General features: G+C 35.6%; 1 protein-coding gene across 1 annotated transcript in view; it reads right to left on the reverse strand.

Moving 5' to 3' along the window:
- Window positions 1–9,922: 9,922 nt before the first annotated feature.
- SRBD1 (S1 RNA binding domain 1) overlaps window positions 9,923–20,634 on the reverse strand; it is a 124,076-nt gene continuing 113,364 nt past the window's right edge. Inside the window, exons 22-23 of the mRNA XM_010706778.3 lie at window positions 13,121–13,305; window positions 9,923–10,856 (exon numbers count right to left, since the gene is read on the reverse strand). Of these exons, the coding sequence (XP_010705080.1) occupies window positions 10,567–10,856; window positions 13,121–13,305 (475 nt within the window). The 3' untranslated portion in view covers window positions 9,923–10,566. The remainder of the gene's footprint in view (window positions 10,857–13,120; window positions 13,306–20,634) is intronic.

A 20,634-nucleotide genomic window follows, 5' to 3' on the forward strand; every position in this document is an offset into this window, starting at 1 on the left:
TACTTTATCTTTTTTTTTTTTTTTTTTTTCCCCTCACACTTTCCATGCTTTGTCCTCCAGAGCTAGATTGTAATATGCCAAACTACACCAGTTGTTACCTTATGGAGATTCCTACTCTCAAGAAGCATCTTTTGTTACATATGGAGGTGTTAATACCTTTGGCAATGAACAGCTTAATTAGCTCATAATGAAGATGGAAGGCTCCCTGGCTTGTGTTGTTGCTGATCCTTCTTGTTTTATGTTATTCAAAGAACTATGTTTGGGGTGTTAACAACTCCTGCAATAAATCAAATGAAAATAAAACAAGGCCAACAGGTAGCTTCATCCTGGATGTTGCTTACACTAGGAAAGGCAGCTTGGCCTTGTTGCAAGTTCATTGCTACGTGCCTATGCAATGAAAGAAGCACAAAAACTTCTACACTTGTGTCTCCTGACCTTAATTTTGGGTAAACTTATCTATTAATACTAGCATGTCACATTAACCATTTTCCAATACAAAGTGACCCCATTGCTCTAGAAAGAAAGATGGAGAAATCATTAGAACAAACAGAAAATAGTTAGGGTGTAATTCTTGCCTCATACATCCTCCATGTCTGTGAATCGGACCAAATTTATGAGTGATTATAGAAAGGCCAGATATTCACAGCTGACTTGAATTTTGGCTTGTTCAAAGTAGAAGATGGGGCTGGATATTCGTAAATGTATATTTTCACCAACTCCACATAGACACATTTCCTAAAAAGATGAGATTTAACCAACTCTGTTGCCCTTATAGAATGATTTATTCTTTTTACTGGAAAATTATACCATTAAAATACCTTTAAGTAAATACAATAAAACTTTCAAATCAACTTTTAGTCACTTCCCCCCCTCCCCAAGCATCCCTTCAAGGTGGTATACAGCGGGAAATCTGAGCCACAGAAAAATTGACAGAACTCACCGGAAAAACCCAGAAAGTGTCTCAGTATCTCAAGTCTAATTGGAGCAACATGTATTTTTCAACTTTGAAATATTTCTACAGGTTTTACAGCTGCTAGCATGGCACCATCTACTTTTCAAACCGTGTGTAAACTGAATTTACACCTGGGTAATAAAGTAATAAATAAAAATAATATTATATGCTTCCTACCACATGTGGGAAACGGTACAAGTCCATAGACATCTTACATTGGCTGACAGCAAATTACAGTGCAAAAATGCAAAATGATTTCAATAAAATGATATCTTTCATTGGTTGCCCCTTTTTGATAATAGGAATGGAAATCCTACAATCAGGTTCAGACCTGCAGAAACAGCTGCAAGAACCCAATAGGAATTTCAAATTTTAAAAAAGCTTTTATGCTTGTGAACAAGGACTGCAGGCTCATGTTTAAACAGTCATATCTTGAAGATGGGTTTATATTTCAATTTCATGTGAAAGAAATGTTCACTTCCGATCAGTCTTCATTTAAAAGGTGGGTTACAATCAAACACAATGCAATATTGTGTTATAAAGTGATCAAAATAAAGGAAGGGAAAGATAAATCAAAACGCACAAAATCAAATCTATTTATGTTATTTGGAGACACAGTGGACTTGTCAGTTACTCTAGAAGAATTTTATGAAAATATAATTTAACTCCAAAATCAAATCACTTTTTTCCTTCATTATATATAGGCCACTTTATAACAAGGCACATCAGGAAACTTGCCTTGATTTCATGATGAAAAAAATCCTGTTTACTTTTATTATCAAGCATCATATTAAGAACTGCAGCCTGCAAATGCCACACTACCTTTTAAAGAAACTAATTGCAAGCCACTTTCAATATTTCTTCTGTTTTTAATTTAATATCCTCAGAGAGACATAATTGGGCTGGAAGGGAGAGTATTCACTGAAGTCATGAATTTGCTGTATAAATACAAACAAGGAGGAAAGCTAATACAGTAAGGGACTGTGGGATTAATTTTGAAATTGTCTGATTAGTGGATTGTTGCCCACCAATAATTGCCTTATATTTTCCCAAGGCCCCTTCTTTATTGGAGTCTGGCAAGTACATCTGCCTACAGACTGTGTCAATCAACTCCTGCAGCTGGGAGGGTCTTCAGAGGGATCCCAATTGTGAGTCTGCTGGGGCAAGTTGTTAGACAAAGAAATATATACCAGGCGAGATGAACAGTCAATCTCTGTTCCATTGATAACATTTCATTTACTAAACCTTTCATACACAGTTTGGTATAAGCTCCTCCAAGAATTGTTGTTGTGAAGTACCATTTAGATGAGTTCAAATGGAAAATAACATGGGTTGTTCTGTGGGATGCGAGAACACAACACACTTCAACAAGAGTACACTTGTGTGTGCCTTTTTTTTTCTTTCTTTTTTTTTTCCAACTTTTCTGGGTGAGATGAGTTTTGTTCTCTTAGGGTGCTAATAGGAGAACTATGCAATACCAGAATTTCACAAGTGTTAACGCCACTGGGAGTATAATAGAAAACTGTAGAAATCACCCACAGATTGAAACAGATGTTGCGAAGGTGCAAATTCATTTAATTAACTCTTTAAATAAGTAATTCCCATAAGCAGTTCTAGCTTCAGAAAGCAAAACAACATCCAAAACACAAAACTTCAGCCAAATAAAATTTGAACAAGTATTACTTTGCATGTTGAACTGCTGATCTGCAGAGTGAAGATCTGATGACCAAAACCATCCCATTTTCAAAACCACTAAAATGCAACTTTTAAAAACCTCTGGATAGCTTGTTTATGGCATGTCCATTCCTAGACATATTTATGTCTATCTAGCAAGCAATAAGCCAGAAATAGACAAAATAGATTTGCCTATAAAGATAGCTTACAAACAGAAATTAAATAATGGAACAGAGATGTCATACATATCTACACTTCTGGGCTGTGATGAGTATATTGCATACCCATTTTTCAGCTATATTTGCACTTTCTATCATCATCAAGATACACAAAAGCTCCTGGAATGCTGTAATTGGTTTACACACAATGGAAAGTTAACCACATCTGCCTCCAAATCCAGTGTTCTTTGTTTTACTATAGCCAAAAAAGCTTCCGTTTCAAATGCTGAGTAGCAACATAAATGTTGTATCTTTGTACAAGAGGCTGATATGTCTGAAACACAGCTTTGTCCATACTGAAACACACCACCTTAATGTAAACCTCATCTGAACACTCACAGTGCCATTCAGATGCAACAAAAACTCCATTTCACTGAAGTTTTGTTGGGGTCCCCTGCCTTTTTCTTAATTGCAGAATAGCTTTTGCCAAATAAAATTGCCAAAGTGGTTTTAAAAAGGAACTCAATGGGTTTATTGAAAAGATTTTGTGGTGGAATGCTTGTGATGGAATGACATTGAATTCAAAGGAACTTGGATTCAAGACTGTCTTCCTACCTTCTGCTTCTAATTAGTTTTTACTCCTTTGGTCTCTAAATAAGTCAGGAAAGGACATTAAAATACCTCCAAAGAAAGACCTTCCTTTAGGCTGCAAAGTCAAGCACTTAGAGGCTAGGAAATACCATTTGCATTTATTTTTTTACTTCCTAGAATTACAAGTTAGATTTACACTGTTCTACTGCCTTGACTTAAACAGCATAATCATACAACATTTTTCCAGTGGAATCCATGCCTCATTTAGTTCAGAGGATGGGCTCACTAAAGGACAACCTTAAACACCTCCCAGCTTTCAGATAGCTGATTTGTCAATGTAAGTATAATTCCTTTATTATGTTATATGTTAAAATCTATTTTCTCAACACGCCCTCTGTGAGCTGAGACAGTCTGCAGTTAAGCCTTCCCATGTGACTGTGATCTGGTAATTCAGTTAACACCACAATTATTGCTCTGATTATTAGGCAAGTGTTCTAGTATTTCTCACAGCGAACTCAGATATGAATTACAGGTAAAGGACAAAGAACATACAGTGAAAATGACACTTGAAAATAGAGCTCTGCAGTGGTCTATTTTATATTTGTGTACATACCTGAATGCAAAGTATTAAAAAAAAAGAAAAGAAAAAAAGAAGAGCAAAAGAGAAGCATAGAAAAACATCCTGTTCAACAAGGAAGAGCTGATTTGAAGCCATTCTTCTCACAACTGGAAAAGAAGCAGAACTGTTTCAGAGGGTTTTGACTGTGGCCAGTCTTGGTTCCAGAGATGAGTCAAAGCTCGACTCCATAGGAGGGATTTTTATTGTTGTTTTGCCTTAACCAGGGCCAGATTGTCACTGGCACAGTAAAGTCTATAAGCAATGGAAGGAAAACACAAAGTGACATTGGTCTCCCAAGAAACACACTACTGCAATTTGATCCAAGTGAGAAGCTTAACGTTCTGAAATGTGGGAAAGAAATTGTGACAGAGCCTGCCAGACAGACAGTTGCCAGTTATATCACTTTGAATATATTTATTTTTCATATAAGCTTTACAGCTCAACCTTTCCTTCCACGAACAATGCCCACAGAAAGTCACCACACACAATAAACTAAGAGACTGTAAACAGCAAACATAGGAAGATAATTCTTTTAGCTCTTAGATTATCAATCCCTTGTGTGTCTGAGAAAACAGAAAGTTGATGTGCTCAGGCTGCTTTGGACCATGGTACATACAAGACAACATGCTCAAATTTAAAACCGAGTAAACTGTCTCAGGCATAGAGCACACCAGGACATATGGTCTTTGTGAGATACAAAGATTTTCCTTTAGAGGCTACAACCATGTGCTAACAAAAAAAAGGCTAGAGAATAGAGCAGATCCCAAACAACTGATTTTGTATGCTCTTACAAAAAACACCACCAATCTAAGCAGCAGACACATAGCTGGATTTTCTTCTATTTTCATCTTCTATCCAATTCTGTGCCTATCATCATGCACTGACAATAACAGTACACTAGCTTCAAGAGCTCCAAGAAAACTGTGACAAACTCTACTTTCAAGGACTTTTCCCACCAGATGCAAACAGGTAAAAGTTCTGGTGGCTGCTGCCCACTATTGCAGGAACATTCCACAACCCCTTCTGTCGATGGATGACACACGTGTTACATGACAGCTGCACGCCTGCCATCAGAAGTAATGAGTAAAGACTGATCTATTTGTAATAAACTAATCAGAAACAGCAACACGAGGAAATGAGAAACAAACCAGCCAACAGCACATAATTTGTGGTTCCCTCACTCAAAGTCAAATGATTCTATGCTACTTGTTAGTAGCAACATGCATTGCTATATGACAGACAAACTTCTTCAACTATGGTGAGTTATTATATGCATCCTTTTTACCTTCATATGAGGAACAAGGAGTAATAGACAGCTGGGCTCAGAATCCATTACCACAATACTGCCATCACATTAATACCTTCTTCAACATCATAACTTCATTTCTGTAAGTTCATTTACATCTCCAAGACGTTCTTCCCCAATCCATTTCCTTCCACTTCCTCTTTCCAGTACCTCTTTCTCTTCATCACATGAAAACAGCATTCACACTGCCAATATGCAGCCTCTGGTGTGAAACTTTCCTCTTTGCCAAGCTATAGCACACATTTAACTTTGAGGTGAAAATGTACTTTCCTAAGATTTCATTTATAGGCAGCATTTTAAATGACCCCCATATTACTTCTTATGACACCATTTCACATACCTCATCAAGAGTCACATGCAATAAATAAATAAATAAATAAATAAATAATCACTGCTTAACCACCAATAAAGACACAGACTTTAGTAGAAACATGACTGATGAGATACAAGAATGAGAAATTCCATCTTAGCTAACTGAATACTGAAAACACATTTTATAACATTTAGGCATAGTAGGATAAATGGGTTTGTAAGATAATGAGAAAAAAGTACCTACATTAACTTTTCCGAAGTGGAAGTCTTCTGATTACTTGTTGAAGACAAACAGCCCCTTTACAAAAAGAGTCTGAACTCAACCAGATTTAACAAAGCTAAGAATCGCATATGGCTGCTCAACTTATTAAACCTTCTATTCTTTGTTGCCCCTGGAGGACAAGAACCAAACGAAAACAGAGGAAAAAAAAAAAGAAATCTTTCATGACATTACTTTGCCTGACATGTTGTGCATGCTTTAATAACCTTCAATTCTAGAAGAATACAAGTAATGTAAAAGCTCTAACAAGCAAAACATGGAGTAAGCATGACTATTTCAAGAGCTGGTCAGCTCCTAAACAGGCACAGAGAGCCCATGAAATGAGCAGGCCCAAGTGCTTTACTCAGAACTTCTGGTTATACTTACATTTATCAGTAGGATGAGGGTTGTTCTGCTCTGGGCATGGCTATCAATTCTCTCTCACTTTAAGGAGTCGGAAATCTCTTAGAACTCTTGATAGAACTAAAATGTGTTTAGGAGAGACCCAACAGCCATAGGAACATCAAGAACCCCAGCAGATTACCCGCAACAAGGCATGCTGTACAAGCTCACACAGAAGCATTACTCCAGCACTGGTTCTTTTCAGCCTAAAAAAAAATTGAAAGTCAATCTCCAAGTTGCAAAAGCTGTAGTAAACCTGAGATGCAACAGTGCAACGTGGGCTTTTTAAGATTTGCTGTTCAACTAACTGTTCAACTAACTTCTGTGGAAGTTGCTATGAGCTGCAGAAAATGTTTATGAGAACAGGTTGACCTGTTATGAGTGATTCATGTCTAGATGGAACTACAGTCAACTAGCGAAAGTTAAAACATGTTCCTAGAAACACCTCTGAACAAGCAGCACTCTTCAACCACCTCCTGACCTACAGCCAGGATAGTGTGACAATCTCGCTTAGAAGCTCAAATGGGAACAACAGAGTTTCTCTTAAAACTAGTCAGTTAGTTTCTGTTGTAGGAAATGTATTTAGTCTTTCATGAAGCTTTGTGGCATATGGATTCACAAGGATTTCTCAAAATTAATTGCTACTAAACATTTATAGCTTCTATAGTTAGGATGGTGAAGAGCAGTCTGGACCAGTGAAGCGAAGTGCTCTCAAACCTGTAAGTGGTCCCTAAAGGATGGAATTACTGACTTGGCTAGCTGTTACACACGCCAACAGGCACACCAATGCCCTCACAGCTGTTGAGGAACTCTTGAACAGAAGGGAGTGACAGAGAATAATGAGGATTGGCATAACCAACAGGATCCTTCCACTACCTTAATGGGACTGATACTCTTGAAGTTGGAAGTTCTTAAATGAAGTCAGTTGGCTACACAAATTACCCTCCGGAAGACTAGGAAAGCAAAATTACTATTCAGTTTGAACCAAGAACTCCACACTCACTTTAGAGGTAAGGCTCTTTATGCATAAAGTTTTGAAATTAAGCAAATATAATTCATTTGTTTTGTAGCTTCTGGGCATAAAATTTCTAAGGACATTTGTTGTTAAATAAATACAGACACCAAGTTCAAGGCAAACTACCACAAAACTGCTAGATTATTTATTCTCCTGAATTATGCATTACCTTTGCTCATATGCAATCTTTCTAATAGAAGTACCCCACAAAGCCCCAAATTCCAGCATGTCTATGTGCCATATGGGCAAGCTTCTCCAACTGTCTACTCCTCATGGAAATTCTATTTGTTTTCTTATTGATTTTATTATGTTTAACAGCATACTAAATCATTCCTGAGTTTGACAAGTTTCTGGAAAATTGATATATGCTGTCTAAAACTGCCTGGGGCAGGAATAAAACCAAAACAAATGACTTCTTTTAAACTCTTGATTTGCATTACTACAGCTCAGCATACAAGTGGCATCTTGTTTGGTAGAATTCTTCTCCTCTGCACAACATTTGAAGTACAGAAAATCTTTAGAAGCTCTTCTTTTGGTTCTGTGTATCAGAGGAAAGAGATTGCAAAATTCCACTATTAGGTTGAGGGAGGGACTAAAAAAAAGTAGATTGTCAGCTAAGGGAATGGGCTGGTTTTTCTTGTGGAGAGGTGAAACAATGTGTAGATGCTTTGGAATCTCCAGCTCAAGCAGAAATAAAATTATGCTTAATTCTTCACCTGAGAAACCATACCTGGAAATTTTTGTGTAAGACTAAGATGAAGCAGTGATTTCTTGTTTTGAATCCTGGAAACATCACCACTAAGTGATACAGAAATTTGTTCCAAAGACTGAACCGCACAGGGAAGAGCACTTTTTATCTAAAAGGGAAGAAAACAGCAAGTAATCTTTTTCTTTGGTCAGAAACTAAAGATAAAACTGAATACAAAAAAACATACTCTTGTTGCATTGCTGTCAGATGTTTGAAAGCCATAAGAATTCAAAAGGAAAACTGATTGAGAAGGTAGAATTTTAATATTTCCAGTCATAAAGATCTGACAAAAACTGGAAAGGCCATTTAAACACACATTCATCCTTGGTAGAATCTCAGGAAGATTTTTAAAAGGCTATGTTTGGGTAAAGGAAAAAAAAAAAACAACTTATGAAATATTTTTTGTGGGAAGCAGCTAATATATTGAATTAGCTGATAAATGATTGGATTAAATTTGCAAAGCTGTAGACACTTAAGATGTTAGCAGCCAAACTTCCCATTTTGGTGCGATTCAAAAATTCAGAGCGATGTGACTTTTTCCAGTAGTGCCTATGATGCCACAGAGATTAGGATTCTGAGTTCTCCTAAGGAGCAGCCTAACCTCATAAGCCAGGCACCATTAGACAAAAACAACGTGCTCTGTTATTAAAACTGAAATCTAGGCAAGTTTTGCAAACATCTACAGATAGCAGAAAGTTTATTAAGGAGAATCATATCTTTCTGAGCAAGCTGCATGAGGGCAAATATTGAAAAATTGCTCTCCACTCAGAAAAATAAATTCTGAGAGACAGCAATGAGTGTCACACGAAAAGAGTCCAAGACAGACTAATAGAACTATCTTAGAAAAGCAGGACACTGTAAGCTTATAACATGTTCAGAGATACAGGAAGAAGTGCCCAGGAAAAAATTAACCATCTAGTCATATTAGCCTGATTTCACTAAGGCATACATCCAGCTTCCAAGAACGAACAGATTTTTAATATGAAATTTAAAATATTATAAATACAATGAAGGCAAAAATGTCTTGATCTTACTGACTGTACTTAAAAGATTTTTAAATTGTGGAGACTGTTTTTCTGCTATCACTTCAGAATGTCTTCTTTCTTTGTATCTTATTGGACCAACCTGTAAGTAAATTCTGCAGAATTTCCAGTATTTCTTGCTTCTTCAAGAATTATAATAATAATAAAAAAATTACCTTTTTGTTTTCAGGGGCTGCTTCTTGTTCTTCACGAAAGAGGGATCAGGAAGCACCACTTCCTTTTTCACCTGCAGTACAGACAGAGTCTGCTAGTTTCCTTACATGATCCTGCTAATTAGAACATCAACTACAATGGAAGAAAATACCTTGTTTGTGAAGAAAAAGTAATTCAGATCTGTCTACCAAAGAAACCTGCCCCATAGGAAATGTTCTCAGCTCATTTAGCCTTTTTCCATCTGAGAGAACTACTTAAAATAGCCTACTTGTCTATTACTTAAATCCAGCTCTTAAGATACCTGCCACAAAATCAACATGGAGTACAGTATTTGGTTTGACTGATTGTCTTAATGTACTGTGGACTCTCACATCTAACTTCTATATGAATGATGTTTCTGACAGCGAGAGAATCTTCCTATCACTTAAGAGATTTTATTATGCATTTGTCTTTTTTTTCCCCAGACAAGTCTGATCCTATATTTCAAGTCTCGAGAATATTCTATTTCCATTGATTATACTGAAAAAAACCCAGAAGGTTCAACTAATGGGAAGACAAAACCTAAGGGAAGACATTTTGACAAGTGCATCTCCAGAAATTGCATTCTTAAATTGAGATATTAATAATATAACATGTTAGAAAGAACAAGTACTAGGACTGTTAAAACTCTTTTAGAACAAGTACACTGAGAAAAGGTGGACAGAAATGTTTTTATTTTGTACACGTACAGTACAACATAACATCTTTGAGCAACGTTTCTTAAACCCCAAGGTATATCCGAGTGTGTTAATCAATACAATAACTGAACAAGCAATTGTAAGAGAGGAAAACAGACCTCCTAACATTGTTGCTCAAATAAAATGGAATATTTCTGAACCATCAATAGTATTAGCAGATGTTCTTTTCTTCAGTCTACTTTTGAATTGATGTCATCACCAACTAACCTAATAAGATCACTTTTTTCTACAACTAGGTCACTGTCTTTCAGAGTCTCTTCCAGAAAACATGGAAATTATATCACTGTTTTTTGAAGGGGAACAGTAGATGTCTGCTGGTATAGTACTGACCAATAATTGAGACAGCAAATCTTGCACAGACAGAACAGGTAAGAGATGTGTCTGACAGCACACTGGAACTTCATTTGTTCTGCAGACAAAATAACCAGGTTTCTTGGAGGTAGTCCAATAAACTGCTCTAGAAATTATTAACAGAAAGGATTCAAGAAATGGGGAAAAACTGTTTCACTTTCAACATTCTCATTAAATGTCTGAATCTCTAGAACCATGTTAACACTTAAAATGAAAACTCAATCATAAAAAAAACAAAACACCCTCTCATAAAACACGAATAAGATCCAATGTTATCCTTAATCGAGGAATATCGACATTAAGCACTTTAACTTCCACTCTTTCTCCAGGACCTAACCCAAGGCTTCTTCTCTTCTTCACTTTAGAAAGTTTAGATTCTGTTATGTTTCGCACTGGAATCAAGCCTGCTTTTCCCACACCAATATCAACAAAAACTCCAAATGGTGTTGCATTTTCAACTTTTCCAGTCAAAACAGTACCAACACTTAAGTCTTCAAAGCAGACAATGCTCCTCTTGAAGTCGGGTTTATCAAAATCTGTTATAAGAAACAAGAAACAAAAATAAGACACCGGAGAAGAACTTTGTATTATTTTCTAAGGGTTGTTCCCAGTTAAGAGTTTCTAATTAAGAAATCATGCCAAAGTAGATCTAAGGCACCAAGTACTGCTTCATTTATAAAAACAAAGACACAGATTTTAAAATGAAGAAAAACAACTTCTTCTATGTTATTAGTCACCCTAAAGGGCAGTGATAAATAGAATAATAAGTACAATGAACTCAGTGGTATGAAGCTATCATACAGGGATCAGAAGTATGTAGTATATTAGCAATTGATTGAAACACTCCTTTAATGTTCTTGGAGCTAGTGAGAAAAGACTCAAGGTGACTCTTACTTGAGTTGCATAAATTACATACACCATTCTATTTCAGGTGACAGATTTGCATACAAGAAGGTGAATACTCAGTCTTCGTCACGTACTATGCAGAAAAATCAAGAACTAACTGTTCTTAGGCTTGCTGTTCACCTGCACTGTGACATCATAGAGTCAAATGTGACAATTTAAAAATCAGATGTGATTTTAAGTGGGTATAAATCTAATATATTAAGTTCACATTCTACAGTTGCAGGCACAGAGAGATTTTGCTAAATTGTCATTACTTACTTACCACTTCTTGCTCCCACAAAAAAACCCTCTGAACCATCTTTAAAACTTCTCTTTTCCTCCTGCTGTTTTACCTTTTTACAGTAGCGCTAAGATTTTCCACAGAGTACATCACCAATTATTGATTCCAAATATTTTCCTCTATTTTATTTTTTTAGGGCAAATATAATCTGAACAAATGTATAGCTAAAGCGTACTTTGGCAGGCTGTGGATCAAACCTCAACTTAATACAGAATCTTGTCATGGCATTGATAGGCTCTGAATGACATGAATGTTTCCAAAGAACGAATGTACCTAATTGCCCAAAATTGAACAATTCTTTTTCACATTACATCACCAGTAGCATTTCAAACAAACAAAAAAACTCCAACGATTTGACAGCTACTCAGAACAATGATCATAACGACCAGAGGAATTCTTTTTATTGATTGAATTTTTTCCCCATTCTGGCAGTTTTATCAAAGTTACCAGATTAGTTCAACTTTAACATTAAAAAGATTTTCTTGCAAGAAATACTTAGTAAAACTGTGTGAAGAAAAAGACTTTCAGAATATAAGATGTTCTATCTTTTCAGTTTCATTCCCAGATTCTTGCAATTTTCCTTTGTACTAACATCATTCAGAAAAAAATAAGCAACATTTAAAAAGATAGAGAGGAGAACTCTTTCTCCGTAATTTTCTTATGCCACTTCTCCACTGTTGGGAACAACATCAGAATTTAATATTAAATCAAGATATATGGATATTTTTAATTGGGGTAGAGTATAAACTATTCAGTTTGCCTAAGTCCTGTTAGGTATGATTCATTTCTTCACTAATTAATTCAATTATTCACTAACAGATTTCTTCATATGTTTACACTTCATCCTATCACAATTTAGATAGAGATGCAAAAACACCAGAATGAATGGAGACATGAAATACTCATTTTCAAGACCACTAGTTGGAAATATTTCTAAAACCTAGAAGGAAGCTATCAATGAAGCCAAAAAAGTAGACAAAAACGTTATCTTTTTAAGTATAGGTTTGTTATTTGTTATTACAAACGCGCATCTTTGCTGTCTTTTCTTTATCTCTTGTTACCATAAGCTTCATTAAACAGCATCTCCAGATGTTTTACTTTACTGCCTACTTCATTTTTCTTTCCCCACCACCTCAAACTATTCAAGCACTACCAGAAGTTTTAACCCAAGTTGTGTCACGAGCTGTGTACTCCAATTACTCTCATCCCCAAGAACCAGTGTAATAAAAGCAGAACTACACTCTACTACACTACTGCTCCACAGACCTTTATTACTACTGTTTCAGCAGCATTCTTCCCGTGATGGAAAACCAACACAGATTTAATCAGTATCGAGTCAACATATTGAAACTATTCCATTTGTTAACAGCCATACAACTCCCTCTTCCTATGTCTGAAAAGGCCATGATTTGAGACAGGATTCACACTTCTTACTTACTGATATGGAAAAAAAAACATCTGATTATGATACAGTCTTTTCTCTATCTGAGAAAAAAAGAGAGGTACCCATTCATGAAAGTCTACCTCTGACTTTAGAAGATGAAAACATGCTGATTTAAAACTGGTAAGATGAACAACTGAAAAGAGATTATAGCCCTCTAAACAAGAGTTTACCTGTTCGGATGTCAAAGCCTTCAGGCTGAGTCAGACCATCAATGATTAGCTGCAACGTGTGCACTGTTGTATTTAGCCTTTTGGCTGTCCCTTCCAGTCCTTCCTTTTGAATTACTGCATTTACTTTTTGCTGCATATCTGATTTTCCTATTTCATTTGTGTTTCCTCCAATGAAGGATAAAAATCTGTGAAATTCAAACAGAGATGCAGAGAGATTTGTAACATCCTTCAGTGGGAACTGAACTTATACAACACAAATATTCTCATCTTTTTTAATTGTTGCATATATAAATAAATTGTATATTGATAGAAGAACTGAGTGACATCTAAAAAGAGTACAAAGAAATACTTGAAGAAAAAGCATTGATCTGTGATCTCTTGGAAAAAAAAAAGTTCAAAAAATCCCAGGACGCTTATTGAAATTTTTGTTCAACAATGTTGGAACATATGCTAAGAAGCAGAGAACCAGTGACAAAAACACACATGCAGACTCTATTCCTATTTTCAAAAGTGACACCATAAACAATTTTATTTATCACTGAGTAAACATCCTTATTTTGGTGAAACACTTAAACATGGGAAATAAGTGTTTAATATACATAAACCAAAGATATGACACAGCTCATACAAGTCACATTTACATTGGACTAAGTATTGCAATTTGTCTTTTTCTCAGTTAACATTTCAATGATTGGTCCAGGCACCAAGCTCTGCAACTCAAAGTTCCATGAATAAGTCTCTCCCATTCTGCTTTATCATGCTCTTGGTGTTGGAGTGTTGTAGATATTTTTGGCATGTTCTCCACAGGAGATAGGCAGAATAATTTTTTCCATTTTCCAGACTTTGAGTGAATGTTTCCCTTACAAATTGCTAGACAAGATCCCTACTTCTTACTATTATCCTGCATCATAACGGGTGTAAACTACCATGAGAAAAAGAAGTGTTGATCAGTAGGTGCATGCCCTGCACTTGGGAGCAGCGGGAGGCATTCAATCTCCAAAAGAAAGCAAGCTTCCTGGTACTCAGCCTGATACTTCAGCTTTTTAAGAGACCTTGCTGTATTTTATGCAGAACCAGATGCTGATATTGCTTTTGGCAGGAAACTAAACTTTTATTTCTTTATTTACCTGAGTAATTCAACTGACAGGATTCCAGGTAGTAATGCATTAAATGTTATATGCACTGAAATATGTTAGATTTACTTTTGAGAGAGCAGAAATTGAAGGAACATAATTAATGCAATATCAAATTTTTCAGTAAATTATGGTTCATCTTTGAGCATAAGAGCAAATCTTCATTCCAAAATGCCCACTGATTTCATCTATAGAAAGACAGCAGTCTAAAATTGGCTGTCAAGACTCCACTCCTTTACCGAATTAAAATACAATCATAGTGATTTAAGCGTAAGATAGTGTTAGCAGAAATGCATACATTTGTACTTAACAATGATAGAAACAATTTTTCACATTAACTTCCATGGTCTCTACAGATCATCCCTGTGGCTGCATATGAAGAAAAGAAATTCAGTAGACAAGACTTTTCTCAGAACTCACTGAATTTTAAATGACCAGTTTCAACTTTGACATCACTGAAGGTTTTTTTTTTTATTTGCTTTGCTTTTAAGTAAATCGAGGTGGTTTAGGAACAAGCTTAATATCAAAACAGATAAAATCGTTTAATATCAAAAAGATTTTTTAATATTTCTGTACACTAACAACACTACCACACAAATATTTTTCCAATAAAAGCCTATTTACAAAAATATCAGAATTTTATGAAAACATCTTCTGTCAGTTGCTTAATAACATGAAAGCAATACTGCTGGAACCGTGTGTAGGTCCAGGCAAGGCAATCTCCACAAAGCTACTCAGGGCTGCAGACTGCTACCATTGATAGATTAGGGACAATGCCACCCACTCCAGCCACTAGTGACAGGTAGCAGCTGTCCGAGCTGTGAGTGATGTCAAATGTAGCATGACAAACCCAACCAGCCTCATGATTCAGCCTTCTAAATAACATATGCCAGTGCTCCCATAAACAAGTTTGCTGACATGCATGTACTTTGCTTTATCTCACTTCAAATGCACACGCAGCATGAGTACCTCCAAGTAACATTTTTTTACCATTAGAGTTTTACATGAGTAAAATCCATGCTGTAAATCGGTAACAGTGTGGGTTTCACTGTTAATAAGTACAGCCACATGGAATAGGCACCAATGTGTAAAACATCTTATGTACAAAACTTCCAATGTGTGGATAAATGTGCACTATATTACGTGCAGACTACCTGAAAGGAAACCAGCGCAAAACAGGACACAGCCCAGATACCTGATCCCTCACTTAATATTCATGAAAGTTATTTGCCTCCTCCATTCCTACCTCTTCTTCTCCAGCCCCTAGAAAGTATTTATCTGATATTATACGGGATTTCTCATTTGGGCTAGGATAGTACCTCTGGACCCTTTGTTATCAATTATAGTTATTTAAATGACTTATTAACATGGTTACTGCTCAGAATAAAAATTTGTCTCCAGCCAAAAGCAGCTTAAATGTGCTCAGCTCTAAAGATGTTAAAAAAGTCCCACTGCCCTCACCTGAATCACTCAAGTTCAGCATTTGCTTGAAAATATTTCAAAATTATATGCTGTATATAGGCAGATCACTGCAACAAGGCCCAATGTGCATGCGTACAGATACACAAACAAAAAAAAACCATAATACAAACAACACAAATTTATTTTGGATATTTTCATCTTTGTCAGTTTAGTAAGAAGAATTACGTACTAAAGTATTTCCAATTAAAAGTAATTTCTTATGGATTACAGATAAAATCTTTTAAAAATACTGTTTAATCTAATTACATATTTAATGTATTATTTTCACTCAAACACAGCTTGAGGGCACAGACTGAAAATCAATATGAAGCCTAAGTCTATGGCTGAACACTGGTGCATTATACTGATCATTTCTAACCATAAATGTCATTGCTACGAATACAGTTTCCTTATTTAAAAAAAGCAACCCAACTTCCTTCGAAAGTTACTTAAGGATATAGTCAGCATCAAGACAGATTGTGACACGGCTACTGTGGAAAAAAGAGGTTTCCCTTAATTTCCTTATTTTGATCTTTGTAATGGTAAACTATCTCACTACAGTCTTAAAAAAAAAAAAAATCCCACCCAATTTGTAAATGACAGTTCCAGTTGCATAACCATAAGAACACGAATGGTCTGTGTAAAAATGTAAGCCCTTTAAGTGTTTTCCTGGCTACATAAGTGAACTGAATTACATGCTGCAGCAGTTCAAGTGCTGTGTTTATCTACCAGAAAGATTAAAGAAAAGTTAAAAAAAAAAAGCTAAGAAATGGAAATGTGAAAGACAAGATGCCTTCTCAGATGTGAAATCGTTCTTCTAAGTTACACTATCCTTATTTCCTCAAATGAGTGTGAGTGTATGGTGAGCTTTCTGCTCAAGGAACAGCAAGTCAGAGAAAAGTCTTCCAGGACTATCATTCAGAACAGAATGGGATTTAGCTATTTTAAGGATTTAGAGTTTTGGAGTTTTGAGATTTAGATGATACTTAGAAACCTTTGCAATCCTGTTAATTTAAAATGCTTGTTTGCAGTCTTACAGGACCTGCAGAGAACGGTCATGGCTAAATCACTGATGGTTTTTATTTAATACATAATTTCATCCATCTTACCCAGATAAAGAAAGAAAAGTAGCATAAATGTAACAAATAAGCACATCATGTTCACTTAACATACACATCTGCACAAAATTATAGCACAGACCTTGCAGTGCTCTAAAAGATAATGCAAATTTCAGTGGAATGTAAATAAAGTCTAAAAAGAGTAAAATGGTAATATACTAAGGGAAGTTTTCAGAACAATTTTAAGTCATCTTGGATTCCCTCTCACAAAATGAAACAGAAAAAGCTTTTTACAATATGCAGGAGTTCTAAAGCTTTGCAAGGGTTTTAGTCACAGTCGTTCTGTTTTATGTAATCATTTCCAGCAACACGACTTAAGAGCTGGGAGTACTGGATTCATTACATTAAAGCAACATGATATGCCATTACATCTTGTCACAGTGCACACATGAATTAATGGTAATGCAACATAATCACTCTGAAAACAAAACAACTTTGCATTAGCATGTGCTTTGTTAAGTAAAACGTACATTCATGACAGTAGCAAACTTAAATTATGCAGGCATTGATGTTTTAGTAATGTTTTGAAATACAAAAGCATTATTTGTATAATGCAGATGTTGGACTGTTCTTGTTCTCAGTAGTCATGCAGGTCCCTCAACATTTCAACTGGTGATGGGGATTATAAATCAAACACTATCTGTGTGTTACTCTGCAAATACATAGTTGCTGGACACAAAGTTAAGGTTTCAAATCTATTCAGAACTTCCTATATGTTTTAGTCAGATAAGGATATTTAACCCATGTTTTTCCTCAAATGTATAATTTATTAACTTTATATATGATCTGAGTGCATGCAGAAGACTACAAAGTGCTCAGTTTACATTTTGAAAGGATGCACCAGGAAACAACGAGCTTCTAACTGAGAGGAAATTCAGAGACTATTACATTGCAGCATGACCACTTTGCAACAATGCTGCTAGGCAAACTGTTGTTAGCTGTTTTCATAACTACCAATATATCACATAACTGAAGTGCAACCTGAGATACTGAACAGTGAAATTCCATCAGTTATCCACAAAAAAATAAAATTAAAAAAAATCAGTACAAGATACATGAGATAAAAAGAACTTTAATGGAATTATTTGTGCATTTTAATCATATAATGGCAATTAGCACTGAAAGCCTTTTTCCTGCCCTTTTATTTACTAGGAAGATATTTCAAAAATGTCCTCAAAAATCCAGCTACTAGGTTAATAGACTTGAAAATGAGCAGATGTTCCACAATGACAAATATGAATACCTATTGGACTTAATGTCCCTCAATCTGCAAGTGTTCTTAATTAAGCTCAGACATTTCCTACTGGAAATAACCGAAAGGATTTAATTTACTGACCATAAGTTTTCCTAACTTTCTTAAAAACAAACAAACAAACTAGTCTAGCTGTGTACATTCTAATTGAAGCAGACAATGATTTTGAAGTAAAGCACTTTTACAGTGCTTTACTGTCAGCCCATTTTCGTTGCTCAAACATCACACTAAGTGAGTGATCCATCACATCCCTGATTTCTATTTTCCTGAAGGACAGAAGTGAGCCACGCTGGCAGGGATCTGGAAGTGCTGTCAAAAGACAAGCATGCCACTGTATAATGGGCTGAAGAGGAAGACCTATCTTTTGTTGGTCTCTTCAATCAATAGTACTGCTTCTGCATTTTCTTAACTGTCCATACTTGGCTTCAAAGCTAGCAAGTACAGCTACCTGGTGGAAGTTCTCAACAGAACAGAGATGTAATGGATTATCTGCTGAATCCACCCATGTACCAGAGTGGCACAAAGACCAGAAACTTTTGAAAATTGATCAGTAGTGAGCAATGATGAAATACAAATCATTATCAACATGATGGTCATTTCAGCAAAGCGTTTAACTCCAAATGTTTATTTTGGTGAAGACTAAGACGTGAATACATGCCTTGCTGAATATTCTTGGGATTTTGAAGTCCTTTTGGGGATATCAACAAGCATTATCAACACAGAAACAAACAGCAAGACTGTTCTTACTGTCCGTCAAAACCTGCTCTTGAGGCAGAACCATCCACAGCAACAGTACTGTCTCCTAGCAGGCAAGGTCCTGAAATGATGGCCAGCCAGGGAAAACACCCATCTGTGTTATGCTAAATCACAACTTTAGATGTTAGAAATGGTTTACCAATATTTGTAAGTCAGACTGACTGAAATACAACCTGTCTGCCAGATGCTTCGATATGTGAGATGTCAATACACATTCTGATTGCCAACCCTTAGCAGAGAGTATTTTTATGACATTTTTATAAAATCAGTAAATGATAAGATCCAGTCATATGAAACCAACTGCACCCAGCAGACTGATACAACAAAGGAGTAACACTGGCATTTCTTCCCAGCATTTTGGCTTATAAGCATAAACTGGTTGTAACTTCTTGGGACTGCCTAAATGTTTCCTCAGTTTTCCTAGCAGTTCTTTTACAGTATGTACCAAGAAACTGGATACGTTCTACATGCTGTATTAATTGTATGTAGAAGATTGTGCCTCTATAGATTGTTTTTCACATATAGACTTTTCAGAAACTTAAAACAGCTCTGCTTTGCAGGAAAATATACTGCCTACAAAGTATTTTAAAAGAGTTTTTTTCTTTAATGTTTAGGAAATTATGATTCATAATAAAGCTTGATCACTGCACATGACACAGTCAAGCTTTGACAGTGTGGAAACCATAGCAAAAATGTTTTGGTCATCTTCAGAGTGTATAAAATCTCCAGGAGGATGTTTTCCAGTTATTTTATAGAAATTGCACAGAATTTAAGTTAAATTGTCTAAGTGCCATAAATCAATCATACCAGCACTATTTGTGCCACTGTAGTAAAGATTACATCAGTGTTTCCATTACAAAAAAAAAAAAAAAACCAAGAAAACCACTCTATTTTGCAGGGGTTTCTAATTCAGCCATTAAAATTGGCTCCAGTCTAAAACTTGGCAACCAAATTCACCACTTGGGAGCAATTCTTTTAACCATTTTTTTAAACGGCTTTGGCTTTCAAGCTACAAAATACTTCTGAAAAAGAAAATTAGTGGTTTCAATTTTTGGTGAACTTCTACCCTTCAAAAACATTGTTTTAAAAACTGACAATTTTGCGTGTCATAAATCTGTAATGTGGACTACTGCCTTTGGGTAATTTGAATAGAAGCAGTGTATAAAAATCGATGGCTTATTTTGCTTAAAAATAAATGCAATTTCCCATGAAAACTTTTAATCCAATAAAATTTTGATGAAAGTCTTTCTTATGGCAAAACATGGTAGACATTACACGAGGAAGCCTTTATGATTAATTTACGCAACACCAATTCCATCCATTTTGATTTCTGTGGTAGCAGACACTGTATTTTGATGCCTTGAATTAAATTTGTCCATCATATTCATCAGAAAAATTCTCCTTTTGTTAGCATAGATCCACCTGTGATCATGACACGGTGACTGACAAATTGTGTAAACAGCAAAAAAGAAAATGAAACATAGCTAAAACGAAATCGATTTTGTTTAAAAACATTTGTATTGAGTTCTGATTTGAACCCACTTCTAACAGTTTCAATGATTCTCATGAACATCAGATTTAAATTAGGTTTTAAACCATAAAAAAGTTGTTTAGTACTATCACCTTAAGAAGTCTTTCAGACTTTTTTTTTTGAGAAGTCATTTAAAACACAGTCATTACTAAGTTATATTAGATGACTGAGGGCAGGATAGAATGATATCTGTTTCATATTTAGACCTTATGTCATCAGTGTCTATTTTTTTATACTATATTGCTTGGTTGGTTTTTTTTTTT

Source organism: Meleagris gallopavo, chromosome 2, assembly GCF_000146605.3.
Source record: "Meleagris gallopavo isolate NT-WF06-2002-E0010 breed Aviagen turkey brand Nicholas breeding stock chromosome 2, Turkey_5.1, whole genome shotgun sequence".
NCBI classification, from domain to species: domain Eukaryota; kingdom Metazoa; phylum Chordata; class Aves; order Galliformes; family Phasianidae; genus Meleagris; species Meleagris gallopavo.